The 17,479-nt window shown below is 43.8% G+C and overlaps 1 protein-coding gene across 1 annotated transcript in view; it reads right to left on the bottom strand.

Moving 5' to 3' along the window:
- The window catches only part of ANXA13 (annexin A13), a 64,556-nt gene that overhangs the window by 12,905 nt on the left and 34,172 nt on the right, over positions 1–17,479 (bottom strand). Inside the window, exons 4-7 of the mRNA XM_056111536.1 lie at positions 8,715–8,809; positions 5,284–5,454; positions 1,085–1,118; positions 888–967 (exon numbers count right to left, since the gene is read on the bottom strand). Coding sequence (XP_055967511.1) covers positions 888–967; positions 1,085–1,118; positions 5,284–5,454; positions 8,715–8,809 — 380 coding nt within the window. The remainder of the gene's footprint in view (positions 1–887; positions 968–1,084; positions 1,119–5,283; positions 5,455–8,714; positions 8,810–17,479) is intronic.

Here is a 17,479-nt window from a genome sequence, read left to right as displayed (position 1 = left end):
CTGCAGGTGGCCCCTCAGAGATGAGCACGGTCTAAGGCTGGCAGCTAACAAGGAAACCAGATGTCAGTTATCATCTAGCTACAAGGAGCTTAATTCTGTGCACAACCAGATTTGTACTTGAATGAGAGCCTCAGATCTCAGAGGAGAACACAGGCTTGAGAAACTCCTTGATTCTAGCAGGGTGAGACCCCCCAGGGAAGAATTTGACTAGTGAGTACTTGGATTCCTCACCCACTCTAAGTTCGTAGATCAGAATAAGTTTGAGGCAACTTGTTACTATAGCAATGGAAAACTTATAGCTCCTGTTTGCTGCTCTGCTGTTAGTCTCTGTTCATGGGGAAAAAGATGAACCAGAAGAAAAGTGCAAAACTCATAAAGATGGGGGGAGTAAAAGGAGGATAGACTGCCTGGAATTCTGGGTTTGAATCCTAACGAGGCCAGTTCTGAAAGTCCTACTTTCTCAACCGACTCTTTGCAGCTGTTACAGGTCTAGCTAGACCTGGGTGAATATCAGAAGGGAATGTAGACTTGTGCTATGCAAAAGACCCCTTGAAGATCATAGTTCTTGTGTTCTTGTGTCTCTGTTATTGCTCCTTCCTGGGTATGTAAGCATGGGCAGGTTACCCATTCTCTCTGGGAGCAAATTGAGGTGGTGATGCTTAAAAAAGATAATTAGCAGAAGGATTACAAATCGCAAAGGATTAGCAAATCATTATGTTGGGGAAAGTGCCAATTGGATAATTCCCAGAGGCTGGGTTGATGATCTCAACATTTTTCATAAAAGAAGGAAAATGCTGATTTACAGTGCCCTTCCCTCCACAGTGGTACCTTGTGGTTGAGGACCGTTTCCCAAGATCATTAAGCCCGTGAAACCTCTTTGCTCTTACCTGGAGCAGGGACACCAGGATTTTTTTTAGGTTTCCACTTGTATCACCTTTGACGTCTGATTCCAGGCTATTGTTAAAGACTTTGGAGGGAGAAAAAGGGAGGAGAGAAAGTACATGATTTACTTCCCATTTATTTTTGCAGAGATGTTTTGAAAAGGAACATTCCTTATCCAAAGTCAGAACAAAAGGTTACTTACGCCTTTGGTAGGCCTCTTTAATGGCGGTGATTTCCTAGGAGAGTTAATAAAAAAAGGAGAGTTAATAAAAAAAAAAGAAAGAGAAATTAATGCTCCAGGGTGGGGTTAGTTAATGGGATGCAGAAAGGCCAAAAAGGAAGAGGTGGGAACCCATCTCTGGACACTCCATGTCCTCTGAAGAAGTCATCCCAGTGGATAAGCCTCAGGCGTGTGCCATGGTTCTGCAACTGTGGGGTTGGTACTCAAGCTTTCTTCTGGCTCTGTGCTCAAGGATCACACCTGGGAATTCTAGAGGGACTATCTGTGGTGTGGAGGGTGTAACCAGGATCAACCACACGCTAGCAAAGTGCCTTAATCTCTACTATGTCTTCATCCCACCGCTGAATGAGACCATCCAGGATTTGGACAAATCATTCTCTGACTTTTTCACTCAGTGTAAATGATCCAACTGTGCATATACGTAGACAGCTACCTTGTGTCTTCAGTATTTACTTTTACCCCGCACTGCTCAAATCCACCAAAGTCACAACCTAGTAGTGTTTGCTGGGCCAGTGTGCCAGTGATCACATACATACATACATATGGACCATACATAGCCTAGGGGAGGTATGTTTCCACACGTGTCATTTCCCTCCCCTACCAAGTGCATGGACACGAAATGTTCCAGTCTACCACTTTTTTTTTTTTAGCCAGTCTCATCTTGATGGGCTTTTAGGTTTTTCAGTTATTCTCTTTCAAACACCGTCTCCCTTTAGCCAAACATTAGCTGTTTGCCTGCTGCACATTTATCTCTAGGGGATACCTGACAGGAATGATTTTCTCCTCAGTGTTGCCTTACTCACACCTGAACCAGCAGTGTGTCAGAACAGATGCAACCCACAGCTTCCCTTGTGAGTTGTTTCAGGCAGAAGGCAGCGACCGACAGAGAGAGGGTGGGTGGAGGCTGGTAGGGGCTGACCACTAACTTGTGCTGTAGAACCCATCCCTGCCCCCACTGGTCTTCTTTCAACCCACTACCACGATCTGCCTGAACCTAGGGCCTGCATCCCCCCCTCCCCCCACGCGCCGCGGGCTTGCTTCTAGTTCCTGTCAGATCTATTTGACAAGAAAGAAAGGGGAGCCTTCTTTGGCTGTTAGAAACTGAAACTGAAAATAAATGAGACTGGGGGGTTAACAGTGTTTGGTCAAAGATGATTAGAAAAATAATGATGAACTGAAGTTTGCCAAGGTGGGCTGGCCCTGACCCCCGCCACTTTGCTGCATATACTCCCCACCCCCACCCCAGGTCTCCCTGACTGGACTGTCATGAATCTGGAAAGGATGGGCACAATCCACAATCTCACCCTCTGTCAAGGAGCTGAAACTCCTTGGAGAAAAAGTTTTCAAGATCTCATGGTCATAGGGGGAATATATATATACATGTATATATATATATGTATATATATGTCCATATATATATTCAGTCTTCTGCCCCCCGCGCCTGGGTGTTCCTTCCCGGGGCCCCTTGGAGGGGAGCGGGTTGAGCTTTCCTCCCCGCCCCGACCATGGCTCCGGCAGCTGAAGACCTCCAGGACGAGCCACCACCATGCTGAGACCACTCTCCGCACACATGAAGGTACTGGCAGAGGGACAAAGCCACGCGGGTTTCGGGGCCGAGACCTCCAAGCCTACTCGGATCGGAGTCGAGCATCTTCCACCCAGATCCTCCAAATTCCAGTTGGCGGAGGTCACACCCACCACCTGGCCCCCTGGCGCCGTGTAATCCCATCAGCGGCCAAGACTCAGAGACTATAAAATCCAGACTCCGGAACCGCGCAGCCGCAAATGCGGCCGCGCGACACCTTATCAGAACTTTTTTTTTATGACATCTTATTGTCTCATTCCTACTTTGGACAAACTTGCAGGCTATCGAATGTTGCCTGCCCACAGGGCAGAGTCTGGCAAACTCCCCGTGGCGTACCAAAATGCCAAATACCAGTAACAATGATGGGTCTCATTCTCCTAAAGAGCCTTGAATATAATCTCAGGGCTAGGATGAAAGAGACGTTACTGGGGCCTGCTCGAGGCAATCGACGAATAACAGGATGATGAAATGAAATGAAATGAAATGAAATATATTCAGATATGTATACCAAAGCTCACATTGCCCAAACTTTAACAACATGTTAATGATATCCTGTAGAATGTCTTAATGGCTCCTGCCAAAATAGAACAATCTTCACACTGTTTCCTATATGAACACTTTTTTCTAAGAATATTCAGCATTTCTTCATAACAGACAATATGAAATATATTGTTTCGATTATGTTTTGGGACAGGGATTGGGGTTTGGGATCGAAACATCTCGAATTTGGTAGTGGGAAGGTGTAACGATGATGGGATTGGTATTTGAATATTGAATGTAATCAAACATTGTGAACTAACTTTAAAAAATTTAAAAAAAAATTTTAAAAGGAGCACATGCCCAATTCAATCAGCTTAATCAATGGCTGAATAAATAGCAGTGCTCCTACATTATAAAAAAAAAAAAAGATCTTGTAGGGGAAGCCCGGGAAGCTCAGGAAGGCATTGGCCATTGGAGCTGCTGTCATAGTGGCTCTGAGGACCGGATTGCCCAGTACAGGATGGTGGATGCGACTGCACAGGATCTCAGCCCTCCGGATCTGAATTGGCTCTTTCATATCCAAGTGATATTATCATTTTGTTCTGAATGATTGTTCTAATCACTGCTTACTTTCCTACCCATGTTTCCTATAATGGCTTCTGGGGTTTTCTGATCAATTCCTTGCTGGCCCGCCCCATTCTCGGTAAGGTTTGTAGGAAATATAGCTGGAGTCTTCAAATAGAGATCGGTGGGCCCTCTTCTTCCTCAGGAGTTTCCTGCTCCTCTGGGGTCTAGAACCAGAGACAAATTGGCTTCCACGAGGGTCTGAGCAGATGTTCTTCCCAGCCCCAGAGATGGTGGCATGTGTCCAAGGGCCAAGAAAGCTGATGCGAGGACACAAGACTTGGAGAGGGGCATGGATCCATGGGTCATTTAGTGAGGGCCTCTTAGCGCCACCACCCTCCCTGCCTCTTTATACAAACATACCTCGGAGACATTGTGGGCTTTGTTGCAGACTACCCCAATAAAGCAGTCCCAACAATGAAGAGAGTTCAACCAATGTTTGGGTTTCCCAGTTACTACAGTCAATAATATCTGCAGTAGCTTTATGTCTAGCACAACAATGTACATCTTTTACTAAGACTATTTTGTTAGGGCCCAAGAGAGTTAAGGCCTTCCAGGCAACTTACCCAGCTTCAATCTCTGCCACCACATATGGTTTTCTGAACAACACTAGGGGTTACTCCTGGGCATAGAGCCAGGAAGATCCCCTGGGAACAGCAAGATGTGACCCAAACTGCACCCTGCTCCCCCACTTTTTCTCCCCTGCCACACACACACACACACACACACACACACACACACATACACACACACACACACACTTTTTTTTTCTGCTGATAAATGCTATCTTCTGAGCAGTTGGGAAAATGATATAATAATGTAATAATGGCTGGCTTGATCAACAGAGGACTGCCTCAGTTTTCTGTTCATAAAAAAACACAATATCTTGGGGATCCAAGGACTGCTTTGCAAAGTGTGAGGTCACAGGCTCAGTCCCCAGGCCCTCTCCACATGCACCAAATTCTGGTGGCACCACTGTTTGTGTTCCCTGGGACCACCACAAAGTGTGTCATCTCCAGTGCACCACAATCAGGAGCATAGTGCACTGAAGGTCAAGGAAATAAAATATTTCCTGCAGTCCACTTTGGACTTTAGGCTCAACCTGGATCTCAACCTGGCAGCTACTCACACATGCTGCTTTGGTCTGCCTGTTGCCTCACCCAGAAACCCTGCAAAGGGGAATGTGGACTCTTGCCTCCTGTTTATAAATCTATGCATCTCACTAGAAAAACACAGAAGCCAATCAACTATCATTCTGGAAGGATCTGTTCAGTCAATACAAGGATCTGTTTGGTCATACTACCACAATCAACTCTGCAATACTGAAAGAGCGGGAACAACTCTGCTCACAAACTGGGCTCACCCATAGGGCACAATGTGGGGAGTAGTTTCTCTTTTGGCTGTTGCCATCATCTGTGATGAGGGTAAAGACACACTCCAGCCTAGGGCTGAGGATTTGGAAGGGACTAACCTGGTTGGTTCTTGTGCAAAGGATCTCAATGAGCACCGACTCATCTGTGCCTAGACCCTTCATGGCCTTGTGCAACTGCCGAGCATCGTATTCCCTGGGCTGGTCCAGAAGTGCCAAGGCTGTTTTCTCGAAGTTTCCACTCAGCTCACTCTTGAGCACCTCCTCCAGGTCCTTCAGGAAGACAGTAAGAGAGCCCTTATTGAATGCCCTGCCACAGAAGTATGGTGGGATGGGGGAGATGGGGGGTGGGAGGGATACTGGGATCCGTGGTGGTGGGAAATTGGCACTGGTGAAGGGATGGGTATTTGATCATTGTATAATTGAAACCCAAGCACAAAATTTATAAGTCTACAACCATACCTTATGGTGTCTCACTAATAAAAAAAAAAGAGAGAGAGAGAGAACCCTTATTGGCAAAGGCATGTGGGGGAAGTCTGCTATCAATACCACGGGGCCTCGGGGACATGCAGAAACTTTCTGGAGACATGGAGAGGCTCTATAGACACAGGCATCCAACTCTGGAAAGCAGTGGTCACCCAGGTTCACCTTCATCTTCCCCCAAGGCTGGTTGAAGGGCAGAGAGAATCTCAGGGCTGGAGAGTCCCAAGAAGAACCAACCAGAGTATGAGCATCCAGAGTTTGTCAGACATTTTAGGGCTCCGAGAACTTTTTCATTGATCCTCAAAATGACTCAGTCAGTAGAAGTATTGGCATTACTTCAATTATTGAATCTCACCCCTACAAAATTCATCTAGAAAAGACTGAATAGAGGTTTTCGAGCTATGGGGATATGATAGCAATGATCTCCCCAGTGGGATATTTGAGGAACAAGTTGCAGGGGAGCAGCAGGGATAAAAGGGACTATTCTGTGCAATCCTGTAACATTGGGAATCCTCTTGGATCCTGAGAGGGACATGTGGGGGTGGGGGAATATCAATCATGGTAAAGAAGCTCACAGAGTTTGCATGGCCCCAGGCAGTGCACATGGCTGGTCAAGGACTGCAGGTGCCCAGCCGCACATGATGATAATGACAACAATTCCATGCTAAAAGGAACTTTCAGAAGAAAGGAAAAATTCCCCTTTTTTGCATGATTCTGGGTACTGAAACTTGGGTTTGAATAAGGTAATGCTCTTTCACTGAACTGAATCCCTGGCTCCCTAAATGACCTATTTCTTAATCTGCAAATGCTCTTTGCCTGTGCTATGCCTCCTGCTCAAATCAGTGTTCTTTCTTCTCTCCTTCCTTCCTTCCTTCCTTCCTTCCTTCCTTCCTTCCTTCCTTCCTTCTTTCCTTCCTTCTTTCCTTCCTTCCTTCTTTCCTTCCTTCTCTCTCTCTTTCTTTCTGTCTTTCTTTTTCTTTTTTCTTTGTGGGGTGCATACTTAACTATACTCGGAGCTTGTTCCTAGCTCTATATTTAGGGAGCACTCCTGGCAGTGCTCAGGGGACCAAATATGGTGCTGAGTTTCAAACAAAGGTAAGCTGCGTGCAAGACATGCACCTTAACTACTATATATTTCCCCACCCCCATTCTGCCCAAATCAACTATTTCTTAAGTAAAGCTGTAGCCTCTGGACGTGAGAGAAAAATCCAGAAGTTTGGCACAGACTCTAGAATCTGAAATCTTAAAGGAGTCTTCGGTGTTACTCCCACCCCCCCCCACCCCCACTCACCCAATCCCATACTTCTGCTCCTTTTCAGCCTATATCTCACGAAATCCTTGTGTCAAGCCTCTGGGATATGGGTCCAACCAAAGAATGGAAGTCCTTCTTTCAAGCCAGATGGGTATTATATTGGACAGAGGAGAAAAGAAACTCCAGCTGCCTCCTCTTACAAGCCACAAGTATGGAAACAAATCTTTGTGTGTTTACACTGAGTTTCAGACACAGCGGCCCTTAGAATACTGCAGCTCTAGCCCTGTTTGCTTGCTAACAAGCTGCATCCCCTGGAATGGCTGTTCTCTTTGAAGTCCAGTTGATAAGGGAACATTAATCTGGTCATTTCTTACATCTTACTTTGTGATGGCCCTTCTTGATCACCCTTTTGGTGACCTCAGCTTTCTGAAACACAACTGAGAATAGGAAACTAAGCCAATGGTTGACAAAGTTCTGTGCTGAGTTACACTCTACTTTTTTGCAAAGGTCCTCACTTCAAAGCCAAGGCTCTTATTTCACAGTAACATTTAAGAAGTCTGGCGTTCATTTTCTCTCTTGAGAGGAGGATTTTCTCTCTTGAGTCAGAGGATTTGTGGAGCTACTACCATTAGGCACTTTGACAGGGATCAACAACTAGTTAGATACAACTGAACTAGAGTGGCTTATTTTCATCACTGTCATCAGTGTGTGTCATTGACAAGTTAGATTTCAAAGAGAGAAACAAAAGCTCTGCAAGGTTGGTTGTCTGGCTGGGCCTTCAGAGTATCAGCAAACCAGTCGGAGCCCGGTGTTGTACTCTCCGGGAGCCCACAGACCCTGGAGCCAGAGGACCGGGAATGGAGCCCTGGTTCTCCCACTTCTTCAGAATGTGATTGTACCTAAGTTACTGCAGCAGATGAGCTTCACCTTTCCTTTCTGCAAAGTGGAAACCATCAGACCCAACATGGCATTCCTTTACTGAATTGGTACACCGTTATCCTCCTTGGTTCTCCCACCTGCACCCGCCTCCCAAGAAATGAAGCTTTCATCAGTATTGTTCTCTTTGTAAGGGGACCCAAATGTAAAGAGGTGGTTGCCTGCCCTATGTCAAATACAAAAATTTATCTCTATATCTGTTTATACACATACACAGAGTAATCGTAACTATAAAGGTTTTAGAAATATGGGTTTGAATAAGCGATAATAATTGATATTTGTTTTGCATAATGAGGATTCCAATGGCACTAAGAGAAAGTTGAATTGTGTTCATTGTGTGTTGTTAAAGATAACAGGGCCCTAGTGCTGTATATAGAACAGCAACAGAAGGAAGGGAAGAAAAGAGATGTGAAAAAAGAAAAAAAAAGATGCTGTCACTTAATGAAATGGAGGAGGGTATGTTCTGGTTTTCTGAAACAATCACTTTTGAAGACTAGGTAATTCTTGAAGGTGGCTGAATAAGTGAAGCATTTGTAAATAAAGACTGTCCTCTTAAAATTGATCTTTAAATCACTATTTGTAAGTTAATAATTGTAATGAGTTTAGATGAGTGGAAAAAACATAGAAAGATGAAGTCTATTTTTGAAAAATGAGTTATAGAATTTTGATTTTCTAGGTTACTAAGTTAAAGCAATTTTAGTTTTTCTGAATTCAATTTAAGTTTTAAGTAGTTTAATTTTTTTCCTCTTGAATTAACTCAGGTTTTGAAGACATTTCCTGCTGCTCTCGTAAAATAGAGGATGCTGAAATAGTCCCGATCAAGGGCACTGTCAATGCTCTTTCTTATGACCTCCCGACTCACCTTGCCATATGTTGCCTTGTACCGTTGCTTTATTTGTTGCCTCTCATTCGATGTCCTGCTTGATAAGATCTCAATGATGGCTGCTTCGTCAGTTCCTAAAGGAAGGAGAAGCAAACAAGGTAACAGTGAGAAAAGACAAGATGGAGGTTGCTTTCCAACAAAGGTGGAGACTCCGGGGTGATGATCAGAAACTGGGGTGAAACACGTATGGGAGATTAGCTTTAATCTGATGACAACTTTCTCTTTACCCTGACTCCACAAATGCTTACCGAGACCTCACATGGAAAGAAGACAGTACCGGGCATGTGATGGGAAGAGGAAGGAGCTCAACCTGTTTCTTAATGTCTCTCTTAGATATATATTCAAGAGAAATGAAAATGTATGTTCTCATATAGCTTGTAAATGTTTGTAGCATCATTTGGAAGAGCCCAAAGAAAAAAACAGCCCGAGTGTCCATATTGGCACAAGCGGATCTACAATATGTGATATATGGAATATGATTTGACCAGAAAAAGAAGTGAGGTGTGTCATGTAATGAATATTCGATCAAATAGGAACCAATTTTATGGCTTGGGTCTTCATAGGTTATATCATAGACTATGTGCACCTGGCTTGTGCAATAAACTTTATGACGTTCGTACAAGAAGAAAATCACCTCACAACATATTTCTTCAAACACATTAACCCTTAAGTAGTGCATAATTCTATATGATTCACTATATTAAAACTCAGATTAGGGAAATCTGCAGAGATGCAGAAGAGATTAGTGGCTGGAGATGGAGCTGGGGAGAGAATAGCAGATGATAGTTAAAGTGCAGGAAGATTCTTTTGGAGGTGGTGAGAACATTCTCAGTTAACAGTGATGATGAATTGACACATCTATGAATACATTAAAACCATTAAATTGTTCACTTCAAGTTAGTGAATTGTATGGCATGTAAATTATATTTCAGTTAGACTAGTTTGTTGTTGTTGTTGTTCTTTTTTGTTTAAAGCACCATGATTTACAAAATTATTGACAGTTGAGTTTAAGGCATACACTATTTCAACACCATCCCACCATCAGTGTCAGCTTCCATCTACCAGTGTTCTATAAGCCATCTATCTCCCCTACATCTCCCTTCCCCCCCCCACACCCTCTGTCCACCCTACCTGGCACCTTGACAGGCACATTACAAAGTTTGGTGGTTGCAGCTTAAATTTCATGTTTTTAGTATTGGTCAGCCAATGCTTTGGATGTATAGCTATGCCACTCTCCCGCACCACCAATATAACTGATGGTGATTAGCTCCCCATTATTTCCCTTCATGGTTCCCCATTATTTCCATTTCTCATCTTCTTCCTTCCCCCTCTTGATTCAACCAGCTAGTTCAAACACACTCATCAACAAGGAAACTGAGGCACGGCACTTCTGCCTGAAACTCTGAAATAAAAGGTTATCTAACCACCACTGCCCTATCCAGTTATTTTATATACCTCAGTGAGAGTATTAAAAAAAACTAAATATAAAAGAATCCTTTGTTCCTTAGTTTCCAAATACTTAAAGCTGAAATAACACAATGAAGGTATCAGCACCATTTGCGACAATATCAAGTCAGCCATGAATGGGTTCACCTCAGAAGACAAGTCCTCATTAGGTACCTGCATGGTGGCTTCTATTTGTACTCCTGTAGCACATTTAATAACCCTCTTTTGTGCATGTGTTCTTCCCATGATGTAACAGGTTGCTGGAGGTCATTTGATCAGTACCCTAAATTGTCATGAAAAAGAATGAGGGAAAGTTTCCTTTTTGGAAGATGGAGACAGGATAAAAAAAATTAAAAAAAAATTAGCAGGTATTGCTGGTGAGGGCATGAGAAAGTCAATTTAACCAGCAAATCCTAGATTTGATTTCTTCAGATGAGATCCAAAACATAACTCCATCCTTAGTGCCTTGTCAGGATTTAGTGTCCTCACCTAGAATTACAGTGAAACTATAAGAAGCTGTTGTGGGAAGGAAATGAGAGAATCCTTGCAGGTGACCATGGTGTCCCTGAGTGTGCCATTCTCCTGGGGTTGCTTGTCCCAGCGACTGAGAACTTGAGGAACATAAGAGAAAATTATAATAGCCTGGAGGAGCATAAGAGGCCAGCTGGTTCACTCATTGGCAAGGAAGCTGAAGCATGACACTTCTGCTTAGTTCCTGAGTATACCTGATAGTTTGACAGTATTTGAATTTGTTGGCTATTCCCTGCTTAACTGCTTTGCATCTCTCTGGTTTCCCCTGTCCACCTCTCCTCCAGCTCCCTCCCTGCATCCTCCATAAACCACACCCATCTCTCACCTCTTTAACTCAGCTTATAGTTTGCCTTGATAATCAAGGTTCCTGTTCCTGTCCACAGTTCAGTCCTTCTCTCTGAGTTCAGTCCTTATTTCCAGATGCCTGTGGCCAAATTCCCAAGGCATTCCATGAAGCTAAGACTGAGCTCATTTTGTCTGTCCTCAAACCCGGCCTTACCTTGTTACCTTATCCCCGTGTATGATATGACCTGAGTTAGAAATTCCAGAGTCGCTTTGGGAGGCCCATCTTCCATCTCCTTGGCTTTCCAATATGTCAAGTCCCATCTCTCACACCTACAGGACTCTGACCCTTTCTTCCTGCTGCCCTGGTCTCGTGGGCCCTACCGTACCAAGTCCCACCCTGCAGTTTATCCTCCATATTGGGTCCAAGTCAGCTTTCAGAAACACAGGTATGCACATTTCACCCCCTAATTAAAATACCTTTACTTATTCTCCATGATTCCCAAATTAGAATTTCCTCCTGTGGCATTAAGATTTCCTGTAATTTGATCTCAAACTTCTTTTCTGCCCCCATCTCTGTGCAGAACCACTCCACATTCTTTTGTCAGGAGGCCAGAGCCTTTTATGACTGCCGAAGCACTGAGTTTTTGCTTCCTCAGTTTGTCCGTGGAACATTGATTTTCCATCTCTAGGACTGAGGCAGTAATGATATGAGATTGCAAATTCGACATTCTGAACTGCATAACTGCGAACATGCATAACTGACATTCTGAACCTGGTGTCTAGGCCACAGGGCATTGATGCTATGTGGTAGTATGCACTATCAACAATAGTTTGCTTCTGTGACATTCCACCAAGGGTTACCCAGAAATTAGTCCAGGGTTATTGAGAGACGAGGGAAGATACTAAGAGGCTGCATTTGGGTAGAACACATTTTTTTCTGGCATATACATTAATTCATAAATATATATGTATATATTGCAATATCATATATATAAATACATGCATATACACACATGCATGTGTGCATACACACACACATACATACACACACACACCCCACATCAGTTCAAGGCAGTTCCCTTGCCCTGATCTAAAATATTGGTTAGATCTCTTCCTGTTGAAATTAGAGTTCATTGCAAACAACCAGCTGTTTGCAAATTGAGATCTCAGAGGAATTGTTGCACCTCATAATTTCTAACTATCTTCTTTTTTGACATCTGCCATAGGACCTGGGATCCCCACCATTGGAATTCCTTAAATAAAGCTATTTTTTTCTAAAAGGCACTACTCTGAATTAATGCCATACAGAGTAACATATGAAGTAGGGAAAAGTTCATGGAGATCACCCCTTCCCTAGCAGCCCTCAGGTACTTGAAGCAGATGGTGTGGAAAGAGAAACATAACCCTTGGAGGTAGACAGAGCTAGGATGGTTGGGGCACACTTGTCCAACACTGCAGCAGATATGACTTGCAAGCATTTAAGTGGTGCTGGATTGAAGTGAAATGTGCTCCCAGTGTGATAGGTATATTGGATCTCAAAAACTTGCCTAAAAGAAAAGTGTCAAACATCTCAATAATTTATATACTGATAATTTGTTGAAATGTTTATTCTTGGGTTAAATTAAAAGATATTGTTAGAATTTATTTGATCAATTTGTTCATTTTGGTTTGGGGGGCCACACCTAGATGTCCTCAGTGCTTATTTCCATTTCTGTGCTTAGGGATCACTCCTGGCAGTGCTCAGGGACCTGTTCGTTGCTGGGGACCAAACCAGAGTCAGCTGTGAGCAAGTCATGGACCTTATCTGCTATACTTCCTCTCAGGCTCCTATCAGTTTGTTTTTACTTTTTTTTTTTTTTTTCGAAAAATGGGGCTTCGGGCCCTGAGAGGTGATACCTTGCTCTGGCTGATCTAGGTTCAATCCTTAGCACCACATGCAGTTCCCTGTCAGGACCCAAGAGAAGCCCTGAGCACATTCAGATGTGGCCCAAATGCCCTGTCCCTAGATAGGGCTTTTAGGAAAGCCTAAATTCCATTTGTGGTCTGCCTTATATTTCTGCTGGGCAGTGCTGCTTTGACTCTCACTTCCATTATTCATCTTTGAAGATAATGATTGAGTCATTTGATCCCTAGAGTTATGAGAGTATGAGATGAGAGGCTGAAAATAAAATTTTATGTTCAAATACGAGCACTTTGCTCATCCTTGCCCACAACAGTATGTACATTTCTACAAGAGGTGCATTAGCAGAAACTCCCATCTGACTCTTTTTCCTGTCCTGTGATTCTTGGAGTTGCCTACTGTTATGGGTGAATTGTGTCCCCATAAAATGACAGTTTAAAATTCTAACTAGTACATAGAAGAAATATAAAATAAAATAAAATAAAATTCTAACTAGTATTTGAAGTATCTGTGACTTACTTGGAAAGAGGGTCTTTGTAGAATTCATCAAGTTAAAATGTAATCATGAAATGGGACATGCTCCACTAAGACTAGTGTCCGTATGAAAAAAAATAAAAGGAAATTTGGACAAAGAGACATACTTGCTCAGAGATAAGTTGTTGTGAAGATACAGAAGGAGAATGCCAAGGAGGATAAGTGATTGGAGAAATGCTCATAGAAATCAAAGAATATCTATGGAAGCTGGCTTTGAGGCTACAAAAAATCAAGAAAAAAAAAAGACCAAATCTCCCCTCGCACTTTTAGAGAGAGCTTCACTGGTTCACTCCTTGATTTTAGACTTCTGGACTCTAGTTTGTGACATAGACATTTCTGTGGTTTGCCTCCAGTTTGTGGCACTTTGGTATAGCTGCTTGAGGAAATGAAACACCCACTATCCTCAGCAATAGCTCCAAATTTTAAGAAAAGAACCACAAAAATTTCCTCTTTGCAGCCCAAATCTGGCCATTCCTGCATGGTCTGTTCCTGTTCTGCTCCCTGTGTCTGTTACTTACTTTATTTTGCAAAGCACGTGTACAATAATTTTTAAATGGAATTAAATTAATTGGATGTATACAAGCACGCCTACTCAGCCGAAAGGTCAGGATCCTGAATGAACAAAGAAAGGTGCAGATGTATGTTGGGGCATTCTGATAGAAAGGCTGGTAGCCGGAAATATCTGGGTCATGGGTATGCAAGGGACGAAGTAAGCCCCGACTGGAGACGGAGAAGGAATGTGAAAAACAAGAAGTTCTAGCAAATGCCTGAGGTTTTCTTCCTTGCTGTGACTCTGGCATCGTCATATAAGACAGCCCCATTCTAGAGGTGAGAGAGCTGTGTTCCTGTCTCAGCTCAACTGTCAGCTTTATGTCCTTGGACTGTTCACTTAGCTATTTTAGCCCTTATAATTCTGGAGGGAATCTAGCTGTTTGCTTCCAATGGGAAGAACAGGAAGACGAGGATGAGCTCACTTGCAAAAATAGGAATTAATTGCCAGCCTCATTCTGTTCCATCCCTGCACTGTTATTTACGTTGTTCTGCTTCCTTTTCTCCTGCAGTTTCACCTATGTCATGTGGCTCCAGTTACTTCCTCTGTGACACGACTTTCTGAAAAAACAAACTTCGGAATGCCAGAAATTTTATGTCAAGAGAGATTTCTTTTCCTTGTAAAAACTCAAGTCCTTCTCCCACACTTTGCATGTGGGCTCTTCTTGTCCAGGTCTAGAATCCGACCCCCATCTTATGCCTCAGTCTTCAGGGTTGTCATGGGAAGAAGGCTCTGGTCTCCCAGGTGACCCATAGTCAGTTTGTGCCCTTCTTTTATCTCACCCCACACCCAATTGGGGAGGGGGCATGAACGCCTCTCTCTTCCTCCTGCTTTATGTCTTTTAGAACCACTTCCCCCATCCTCCCCTCTGCCACCCTGCTCAGCAGAACTCCGGAGATCCCACACAGGGCTCCTACCTTCCTAGCACAACCCTTCATGTGCAGATCAGCCTGATCACGCATCAAATACTTTCAGTAAAGGGTCCTTCAACTCCAGAGTGAAGCCTTGATGCTTCGGTGAAACAGTGAAACCTTTTGCAGTCGGGCTGGAGCGTTAGCACAGTGGTAGGGCATTTGCCTTGCACACGGTCAACCCGGGTTTGATTCTTCCACCCCTCTTGAAGAGCCAGGAAAGCTACCGAGAGTATCTTGCCCACAGGGGAAGCTACCCGTGATGTATTCGATATGCCAAACACAGTAACAAGTCTCACAATGGTGATGTTACTGGACCGCTCAAGCAAATCGATGAAAAACTGGGAAGTCACTGATAGTGACAGTGACCTACCTGCCTGGCCAAGTCTTACCCCTCCCAGCCCTGCCTCCCCCCCAGGCCTTCCTCCTATCCACTCCAAAAATGCCTCATAGCTATGAGAACAAGCAACGCTTTCCTTCTTGTCTCTGGGTCTTTGAACCATCATTATCTTCTATTTGGAGCACCTTGATCCTTGATCCTCAACTCTCCAGACATTTCTAGAACAGAGGAGATACTCCTCTGTTACTGAGTCCCCACACTGCCTTTTTGCCTTCTCTGGCCTGTCTCTGCTCTGACACACTGCAAGTTTCAGAAACCATGGAGTTTGACTCGCTGGTGTATGCATGGAGAAAACTCTCAACAGTTATCAGACTCACTCTGTGGCGGCATGTTTCCACCCATGCATGCACACGTGAATAAATGAATGCTTGGTGAAGTTGGCACAGTATGTGCCAGAGTCTGTCTTAACTTTTGTACAGACTGCATGCATTACTCACTGGTTTCATTACAAGGAAGGATGGAACGAAAATCCACTACTCTGGCACCAAAGTTGTCACCTCATAACTAGGTTGTTCAGGAAGATCAAGTTAAAAAAGCTTAAAATAATGTGTTTCAAACTTTTCTTCCTGTGCAATGCTTTTATAAAATATAATATTGGGCTTGAGAAATAGCAAAACCAAGAGTGATTCCTGAGCAAAGAACCAAGTGTAAGCCCTGGTCATAGACATTGTAGCCCCCCAAAACCAAAACTAGGGCTGGAGCAATAGCAGTGGGAAGGGCCTTTGCCTTGCACGTGACCGATCCAGGTTCAATTCCCAGCATCCCATATGGCACCACCAGGGGCAATTCCTGAGTGCAGAGCCAGGAGTAACCCCTGTGCATGGCCAGCTGTGACCCAAAAAGAAAAAAAAACTAAATAATTTTGTGAAAACTGAGGTTAGAAAGCAGTTGGGAAGACTTGGCTGGGAGAGGAGGAGAAGACAGGCTAGAACTGACGTAAGGGCAGTGGCTGGGGGTGGTGGGTGCAATCACTGTGTACATCAAAGTCATCAATTGACATTATAGACATGTTGCAGAAACTGCAGTGAAAATTGAACATAAGAAGTATATATGTATATATACAACAGAATACTATGCAACTCCAAGAAAGAACCAAATCATGCAATTTGCCACAACATGGATGGAACTAGAAGATATAGTGCTGAATGAAGTTAGTCAGAAGCAAAGGAATAGATACAGAATAATCTCTCAGTCTCTCTCAGTTGTGAAACCTAAGATACACAGTAAGGTAGGAACAAAAGGCCAAAGGCAACACAACAGGTGAACTGATCACAAAACTCTGTGTGTGTATATATGTGTGTGTGTGTGTGTGTGTGTGTGTGTGTGTAAGGGGAGAGGGCTTGAAGGAGGGAGGGACATTGGGAAGTGGCTGTACTGGTGAGAGATGTGGTGTTGGACTTATGTGCATGGGAAACCATCATTAACAGTATTGTACATCACAGAATTTCAAAATTTTTATGTTCAATTTTTAAAATTATTTATATGTGTATATCAATAAAATTATGTATATATATGCATGCATGCATATGCACATATATCTAGAAAGAGAGCAGAGCAGTTCCAGGATGACTCAGCGGTCATCAGAAAGTGAGGAAGAGAGCAGGAGTGACCAGGTTGTCGGAAAACCCTTTATGTCTCAGGTCTTTCTCAGGAGCTCGTCCACTGCCAAACCAGGAAGCGACTGGCTGAGCACTGACTTCATTTCACATATCACAGTATGTGTGTCAACGAAACAGGCTGTGCTGCTGAGAGGTTTCCTATAAACATTTACAAGATAGCCCTAGAGGCCAGTCCCCAGAGGTTCTGAGGAAGACTTTAAAAACAGAAAAGGGAGAACCTCGTGGTGTCTGAGCCTCAGCCACTGAGGGTTGCAGGGATGAGGCGTGGGTGAGAGTCAGCTTCCAGAATGACTGTGGTGGGGCGGGGAGGAGGCCGGGGTGAATGCATCCCAGCTCTTTCATTCCCAGCCACTTCCTAAGAGACCAGGTTACAGCAAGATGGGTGTGTTGGGTTTCAAGTATCTGCTGCTTCCCATTGGGTGTGTGTGTGGGGGGGGGGGGTGTTTCTACAGAAGAATGTAGACAGAAATTAAGTATTAAGTTTGGCCTCCTCCAAGTCTCCTGCAGCTTCCAAATGCCAGAAACTGCCTCTGTCTTGATGCCCACAGCCAGTCTCTGCTAACACCAC

This window comes from Sorex fumeus, unplaced genomic scaffold (assembly GCF_029834395.1).
Source record: "Sorex fumeus unplaced genomic scaffold, SorFum_2.1 ptg000002l, whole genome shotgun sequence".
In the NCBI taxonomy this organism is placed as follows: Eukaryota; Metazoa; Chordata; class Mammalia; order Eulipotyphla; family Soricidae; genus Sorex; species Sorex fumeus.
Note: the sequence above shows the minus strand (reverse complement) of the source record. Positions and strands in the feature narration are given on the sequence as shown.